General features: G+C 32.4%; 2 protein-coding genes across 2 annotated transcripts; one reads left to right on the top strand and one right to left on the bottom strand.

The window, feature by feature from the left end:
• The first annotated feature begins 311 nt into the window (after positions 1–311).
• Positions 312–1,607, top strand: LOC148765178 (uncharacterized). The gene is made up of 6 exons (XM_088812690.1): positions 312–389; positions 514–582; positions 686–797; positions 849–886; positions 1,017–1,160; positions 1,295–1,607. Exons 1-6 carry the CDS (start codon positions 312–314, stop codon positions 1,586–1,588), a joined length of 735 nt encoding a protein of 244 aa, XP_088668816.1. The 3' UTR covers positions 1,589–1,607.
• Positions 1,608–5,412: 3,805 nt separating this feature from the next.
• On the bottom strand, positions 5,413–6,177 carry LOC148765177 (uncharacterized). The gene has a single exon (XM_088812689.1). The coding sequence runs from the start codon at positions 6,175–6,177 to the stop codon at positions 5,413–5,415; it is 765 nt and encodes a 254-aa protein (XP_088668815.1).
• Positions 6,178–9,063: the final 2,886 nt, after the last annotated feature.

Below are 9,063 nucleotides of genomic sequence, written 5' to 3'. Positions count from 1 at the left end.
TGAGTTTGCAATATCTCTATTTTGTTTTTGAAAACTATGATTTTCAATGGTTATTTGTTCGTATTTTATGCTTTGTAGTAATCTAGTTTATTATTGTATGTATTTTGGTATTTAAAATTGGGCAAATTAGTACAATGCAATTTTTTTCTTAATATTTTGTCTTCTGTCATGTTTTGCAAGTAATATTAGTGCAGATTGAGAGAATGTTTAGTTAATTGCATTTTGTTTTATAATTTTAGGTTGTATGGTTGAGATGCTTGCTTAATATATTTTTTATATTAATAATCTTTGTTTGTTTGTTCACTTCAGAAATGGCCCCTAAGGAGTCAAAGAAGTGTGCGCTATATTCGCGTCGTTCTCCATCAAACTTAAAGAATACATTGGATCAAGTAAAAGCAAAGATGAACTGCACAACTGGAGGCCATCAAAAGCACTCTATTTGGGATTTTTTTGAATAAGCCTAACCTCACTCATAGTTTTACTAAGGTTTTAGCTATTATGAGACATTTTTAGGTTAAGAAAATGTCTTTAAAGTTTGGAGAAGATGTTGAGGTCCCTTTTGAAGCTTCTGAGTTCTCTATGGTGATGGGGTTGTGACATAAGGGGCACGCTGTAGATTTAAAATTGAAGATAAAATCTTCGATTATTGATGATCTATTTTCCGGAAAAAAAATAAAACACTTTGCGGAATGAATTAGCTGACCGATTATTAGAATTAGCTTCGAGGGATGATTGTGTAGATGACTTATGTAGAATATACATTCTTTTTGTTTGTAATTGTGTATTATTTCCTCAAGGCAACTAGTTAGAGAATTTGTCTGAATTAGGTTCTTATTCATGGGGAAAAGTTGTTTCTGATTACTTGATCGGCGAAATGAGGGCACATGTAAACCAAAAGAAGACGTACATCAATGGTTGCACCATTAATTAGTAAGTAATATATATTTTAATATCAATTTTTATTTGTATTTTGATTCTTAATTTCCATAACCTATGCATTTTTATAAAACTGGCAGGCTTGGTTTTATGAAACGGTCCCCTTTATCGGGTCACCGACAAGCTTGAGTCGATTTCCTCGATTTTTTAGGTGGGACAATAGCAAGAAGGGCCGAGAAGAATCTAAATTTCAAAATGCACTTGATGAACTTACAACTGAAAAGGTAATAACTTGTTAGTACCACTTGTTTGTTTTTTCTCTATTTAATGTAAAATTATGAAGTACATTGATATCTTTTTGTGTTAATTATTTTTTTACTTAGGTTGTTCTGTTTATTCCAAATCCCAAGAGAACTAGTTGATTGATCTTCCACCCACTTATTCAGATGATTGTACTAATAGTGAATTTCCATCAGCTAATATCGGAGCAGAAGTTCTTCTCAAAGCTAGAGATGATGAAATTATAATTTTGAGGAAGAAAATTGAGGAGCTAGAAGCATTTCGTAAAACTAGAGATCACAAACTTGTATCTTTTAAGAATAAATATGTGGATTTTGAAACGCAAAATGACCAATTTGTCAAGGAAGAAGAGTGCGATGGTATGAATATGAGGGATGATAACTTTTTGACAAGCACATCTGTAAGATTTTAAAACTTCCATTGTTACAGTTTTATGACTTTATCTATACAAAATAGGAGCTGCAATGTGATATTTTCCGACTTTATTTGTACTAAATGCATATTAATTGTCATGTTTTATCTTATTTAAAGGATTTTGTGAATCTAATCTCCGAATTTGGTGATATTCAAAAGAATAAAGAAGGGGAGGATAAAGAAGATAAAGAAGATGACGAGAGTAAAGGACAGAAAGAAGAGGACGAGCATGAAGAAGAGAAAGAAGAGAGGGGCATGGAAGAATGCAAAGAAGATGATGAGAATGAAGAAGATAATGAAAATGATGAAGAAGAAAAACAAGAGGGCGATAATGAAAAAGAGAAAGAAGAGGAGGAATCACTTAAGAAACAAGAAAAATACGGTCAAAAAGACGTTACGATTCCTCTATTGTTCGAAATGTTCAAAATAGAAATGATAGAAAAGAAAAAACGAGAGCGGAAGGTTTTGTTACTCCACCAGCACTAAGCACGTCCCCATGAAAAAAAATTAGAGTCATTGCAAGAAAATATGGACGTGGAAGAAGAAAAAAACACTGCGACGTAGCCGTGAAACTGTTATACAAGAAACACCACAAACGGTATATATTTTTATACATTATTTTTTTTTGTATTGTTTCTTGAATATATAATTGTGCACCATTTGTTTTAGGATGACCTTGAAATCTATTGTGGGCGGAAAGATTACAATGGTCGTGATGAGATTGTTGACATTGATAACGAAATATTGGACAATTATATGCCCGAGGATGTCTTGGGGTTAGAAGTGGTACATATTTTTAAAGATCATTTGTATCATTTGTTTGTTTATTTATTTTATATTGTTTCCCGAGTCTATTGAATATATAATTGTGCACCATTTGTTTAAGGAACATGAACTCTATCGTGGGCGGAAAGATTATAAAGCTCGTGATGAGATTGCTGATGTTGATAGAGAAATGTTGGACAATTTTATGTCCAAGGATGATTTGGGGTAACGAATTTTGTATGTTGTATTTGTCTTCATAAATAAAAAATTATATCAAGAAATGATTTTAAATACAATAGGGCAATTTTATGGACAACTCGCATATATGCGATCGATGGAAGGCGCATTTGTGGGCTACTATTTGGTGAAAAACTTTCTGGAGATACCATAGATTGCTACATGATCACTCTATCTAGACATTTCACTTCAATCGGATATGAGATTTGCTACATTTCAACAATTGTACATGTATGGTTAACGCATACTATTTTGTTAACTATTATGTATCAAATCAATGATTATATTATATATATATATATATATTCAATAAAAACTACTTGTATTTCTTATACATCGTTCTATGTTTCATAGGTTGAAATGCTTAGAATTGTTAAAGACATTAACTTTGTTAACATCAATGACAGTAATTATAAGGAGTTGATGCATAGCATGAATTCAATGTGAAAAAATATATTGGAGAAAATAAATGATAACAATTTCTCGACATATCGATTTATTCTTATACCGATAAACAGAGATTGTCATTGGTTCCTCCTAGTTCTAGACACAACCCTTAAATAGTTTTTCTACTAGAACTCAACAATGACCCCAGATACAAATCGGTTGTGAAGAAAATTTTAAGTTCTTATTTTTCAACACGTATTTCTCCTATTTATTTATTTTGGTTAAAAACTTATGAAATAAATATTGTAGGTTGAGTTTTACAGCAAATATTTTTGTGTTAAGTTGGGGATTGTATTGCCTACCGCTTTTGAAGCGGTAAAATGCCAACAACAAGACGGTACCGTGGATTGTGGTGCATATGTATTTTTTGGGCAGAGTGTTATGCTAGAGGAACTCAATGGATGTGGAAATATGTAGAGAGTTTCTCTATGGATGCGGTTCGAGCACGCATTGCGTGCGCATTGATGAATCATAAAATTGACGATCTTGTATTGCGCCCTTAAAGTAACCTCATGTATTTATTTTTAGTCACTTTTGGAAGATGAACCTACGTACAATTTAGTACAAACAAAGGTAGATGTTTGTATTTTATTGTGTCGAATTTAGTAGTTTGGATGTTTTTTTTTTTTTTTTGTTTTTGCAAAAATCAAAGTGAAAATTAATGGTATCACTCATTATTGAGCAAATTATACGTCATATTTGAATTACTTATTCCAAGTTGTCTCGCTTATTACGTCTCTCCTATTGTTGGTCTTGTTCATCTTTACCTACAATACTTATGCATCCAACACTTGGTACACATATAGGTGACTGATAGTATTTTGTTACGACAGATGTGGGACTTAGGAAAGTTTGAAGAAAATTATAATGTCAAAATCATTGACCACCGCTATACATTATTTAAATTAGATATTTAAAGTTATACGTTGAATTCCACTATTATATAGCTACAACTTGTACACCATCGACCATTTATGTTTTAAGAAAAGTTTGCACTATGTATTCAAAATATATTACTAAATCATATACCAAGTAATTTTGAACGTGTATTAAAATGATTAAATAGATTTGATATGTATTGACATTGCTTTCATAATTTCAAAAAACTAAAAAAAGTACCAATAGACTCTTTTAGTACATGATTCATAATTCCGTACAGTAAAAAATACCAATACTCTCCCTTAGTACATGTATCCCATATTATTAGTATTTTTCATCTTTATATATAGTACTTATGTGTTCTGAACTTAGTACACACGCAGGTGACTGGTAGCACTTTGTTGCGTCTGGTCTTTCGGAAAAATATGTTCATAGTTGTCTGTTGAATTCCACTTGTATGACCTACACTAATGACTATGTGATATCTAGCTACAACATGTACAACATCAACCATTTATATTGTAAGAGAAGTTTGCACTATATAAACAACACATATTACAAAGTCATATACCAAGTAATTCCAAATACACTCACTTAGTACATGAAATTGGTAATATTTTGTTATGTCGGATCTTGCACTTCGAATATGTTTGAAAAATTAATGATATCGATGATCATTGAACAGCGCGATACGCTATTTGAATTAGTTATTGAAAGCTGGCTTTGTATTCCACTTGTATGACTATATATATAGTTATAACTTGTCCATCGAAATCACAAACGACCATTTATTTTTTGAAGACAAGTTAAAACTATGTTATCAAACCATTACAAAATCATAGAAAAAGTAATCCCAAATATGTTTGAAGACATTCAAAGAGATGAAATGCATATTGACATTACTTTCTTACTTTCAAAACCCACAAAAATACAAATAGATACAAATAGATGTCTTGCATATTTTCTGTATTGTTCGTCATTATATGTATAAACGCATGGGACAACTAGTATTGTTTTGTGTCGTGTCCAAAACTTGACGATTTATTTTAAAGTTAATGTCAAAATTAGTATCATTGAACCCAATTATATATTATTTCAATTGATGTACATATTGAATTATTGGAACAATAATATGGGGTAAGTTACTAATAGTCAAATTTTAACATGATAAAAAATGACATGAAATTTGATAATACCAATATTTATTTAATTTGTTCGTTTAGTACGATCTGCATATACACATAGTACTATGATGGTACACATGATGACTACATGCAAACTACTATATGAAAACAGTTGACTGCATTTTTCATTATGGGACATACATTCACTGATGTCGTTTGTTACAAAAAACAATAACACAAATAAACACTAGTAAACAACTTCGAACAATCAATTACAAAAGATCCAAAATTAATAAACATTAAAAAATAACAATACATCAGAAAAAGCATAACAAGTGTATAAATATTTCAATACATGACACCAAAGGCATTAACAACAACAAGGCTTAGATGATTGCTTGTTTACAAGAGCGACGGTTATACCACACCGTTTACACTTAGTAACACGAGTCTGAACTTGTGAAGGAATTCTTTGAGTTCTTCTACGACCCGCCTGAGATCTCACATCAGGTGCATTAATGACATCATCATCATCATAATCTTCATTCCAAAAATCCATATCAAAGGTAGGTATAGGGTTTAAAATTGGCTGGTAAGTTTTTTTGTACATATCAATCTTATAGTAACGATCCATGTAATCATATACCGAAAGTCCTTTCGAATCGATACATACACAAGCATGCTTGCACAGTATCTTTTCGATCTGCCATGCTCTCCAAGAACAAGTCCATGCATGAAAATCCACAGCATATGATTTCTCGTTTTCAATGACCTCAAAATTCCAAGTGCCAAACCTATCAATCCTTAAAGTACGTGTGGTCGTATAATTTAGTGATATCTTTTTCTGTTGTTTGGGGCAAACTTCTCCAACCATCGCATATGAGTCTTCTCGTCGATCATGCATAAAATTCATTATTTGCTTGCGAATGTGATCGACCATAGTTACAACGGGCATAAATCGGGCCTGTTTCATCCAACCATTCCAACATTCTGCCTGATTATTATTTATCACGCCCCATCGATTTTTAGGAAATAGTGAATTCGCGCAACATTGCGGCTTAGATCTCATAATAATGTCCTCAGCAAGAGGCATTAAATCTAAAATCTTCTTAATGTCGAACTTGTACTCTTGCATTGTAGGAGCATAAGAAGCTTTTTTCAAGACAGAAGCCTAATGAGTCTTGTTATGTAAAGGGTATCTCCTCAAAACCAGTATTTAAAAGTAAATAATATTGCATGCTTTGTTACGGATCATGTTACAATATGTTTTTCTTCTTGAGCAAGCAAAAATAAAAAAATGTTCCAGTATTAAATAATCACAATGTAGTAATTTATGTTTAATGATGTACTACCGAATATGTCATGTTGCATGGCTTTGTACTAATTTGTCAAAAATAAATATGAAATTTTATGCAATATTGGATTTGAAAACAAAAAATAAATTTGTACCTATTTCTTGAAATCATCCACCAAGTGATGAAAACAATAAGCATGGTGGCTCCCAGGAAATATCATGGGGACAACCTTAAGAAGACCTGAATGTTGATCAGAGAAAAAAATATACCTTGTTAGTTCCATAGGGCCTTTCTAAAACTTGTTTTAACTTCATGCAAAACCACTCCCGGTTAGTATCATTTTCTGCATCAACAACTGCATATGCTAGAGTGAATAGATCGTCATTAGGATCCTTACAAACATCACTAAGTAAGCACCCTTTATACTTACTTTTGATATATATTCCATCTAAAAAATATTAGCGGCCTACATGCCCGTAGAAAACCCACCAGGAAAGTATTGAAACATGTGAAAAGGCGAAGAAGTTTTGACTAATTGGGTCAACTTCATATTGTGCAACGCTCCCGGAATTTGTTTGTCTAACAGCAAGACAATACCATCTCAATTTATCATTACATCCTTTCTACGTCCGCCCCATGGATATCATGCATAGCAATTTCTTTACCTCTCCATGCTTTGTGGTACTTAAGTTCAAAACCATATTGTCTGTTGATATCATCCAACACAGTGATTGGCCTGTAGTTTGGATCTCCTCTCAATTTATCCTTTATAATGTTAGCAACCCAACCAGAATCAGCTTTAGGATGTCCCCGCGCGCGAAGATTAACCACAATACATGTGTGCTCAAGATTACATTTTCTAATGCCAAATAGTTTGTCAGAATTGTGCACCGATGCATAAATTCTCCATTTGCAATCTTTATCGCAATAAATTGCTATAATTTTTGCACTGGCATTATTTTTGTACACAAATAACTGCATATTAGCTACCATATAATTTTTTAGCATTGCTATAAACTTGTCGACATCCTTGAATGTTTGACCCTCGCCAATGATCAATATCTCCACGCATCAATTGAGTTCCATACTAAAATCATTTCATTTTGTGATGCGCCAATAGAATCTATACCGTCCTCCAATGCATTCCTTTGAGTTAAAAAATGGAGAAAAAATAAAAATAAATATTGAATAACGCAAAGTGTATGTACGGACAAATAAATTGCAGCAATGTATAAAAAAATTTAACAATGAAAATAAGTAAAATCTAAAACTTCCCTGCTATAGTACTAAATGTCTCATCCTTCATTTTTAACTGAGTCATGTTTCAATACTACAAATTCCATGGTGTACTACTAGATTTTTATGATTCAGTATGTTACAAATACAATATAGCAATACAAGTAATTTGATTTAATAAAAAACACGAATCCTACAATCATACACTCCCATTTTGTTTTTAAAATTTTAACTACAATAAACAATGAAAAAGTCCAGCCAACATTTTTTTCTCTTACAATCTAACCCTAGATAAAAAAAGGGCTCGTTTGGAAGAAAGATGGAGTGCGGCCAGTAGAGTACATGTAAGGCACAGTCGGGTTGCTCACGCAGCGGATCTTATTATTATTTAAATAAATAAATAATCGAAAAATAAAAATTGAATAAAATAAAAGGACAAAGTAGTAATGGGTAATGGGTAGGAAATATGCTTCAAAAAAACGGTAGGAAATAGAGGGAGAGTAAATTAGAAAATAAAAGAATGTTGGGTCCCTCATTAATAAAAGAATAGGGACTGGACACATTCTTATTATAATGTTTATTTTTGTTATGCCATAGTAATTGAAAGTGTTTTTTCTCAAATATTACATAAAAATAATATATTTTGACATGAATAAAATAAGATATGAAAGTAAATTATTATTATTTTTTTAAAGGTAGGCCCGGTTATTATTTTTAGTAAATTCAAGTCTATTGCAAGGGGAAGTAGGGGAGGGGGGGACTCGAACCCTAGACCTTTACCCTATTGGTAGAAGCTATGTACCAACTCTCCTAATAAGGGTTGGTTAGATATGAAAGCAAATTAAAAATAACTAATAGTTTAATAAATCAATATGGAGAGATGAAAGAGTATACACCTACATCACATATACTTTCGTATGTAGATGTTGTCTGTGCATCTACTTCTCATAATACCTCTATATTGAGATGTAATATGTCTATTTGATAGGGTCAGTTTGGCAAGTTTCCCCCAAAGTTGGGCACTCATGACGAAATAAGGTGAGCCATGAAAATTGAAGGGATTTGAGGAGCCGAAGGCCAATTATCAAAGGTTATAAACCACAAATAGCTCGCCACTAGAAAACAGAAAAGCTCACTACTTAAAAAGGGCGCACAAAGAGGTGTTTGCCTGGGAAATGAAGATTCGGAAGAAAATGTGGTAGTTGGTGAGCCGGCGAAGAGCTATTGGAAGAGCAAGACGTTGGATTTTCATACCATTTATAAATTCGGAAAGTAAACCAATAAATGTAAATCTCAACCTAATTAAGCCGAGTTAAAATAGGAAACAATTAGAAATGTTCTCCTATATTAAGTCTTCTAATAAATCCAATTAAGATCTGAGGTCCGGTGTACTTGCCACGGTAAAAAAGAAAATAGGGATTGGAGTGAGGTCTTGAGGGCGTATATCCTACATCATCACCATCTATGTCAAACATGCCTATATTTTGAGA

This window comes from Erythranthe guttata, chromosome 14 (assembly GCF_056151865.1).
Source record: "Erythranthe guttata isolate IM_541 chromosome 14, IM_541, whole genome shotgun sequence".
In the NCBI taxonomy this organism is placed as follows: Eukaryota; Viridiplantae; Streptophyta; class Magnoliopsida; order Lamiales; family Phrymaceae; genus Erythranthe; species Erythranthe guttata.
The sequence above is the reverse complement of the archived record's forward strand: the minus strand, read 5'-3'. Positions and strand labels throughout refer to the sequence as shown.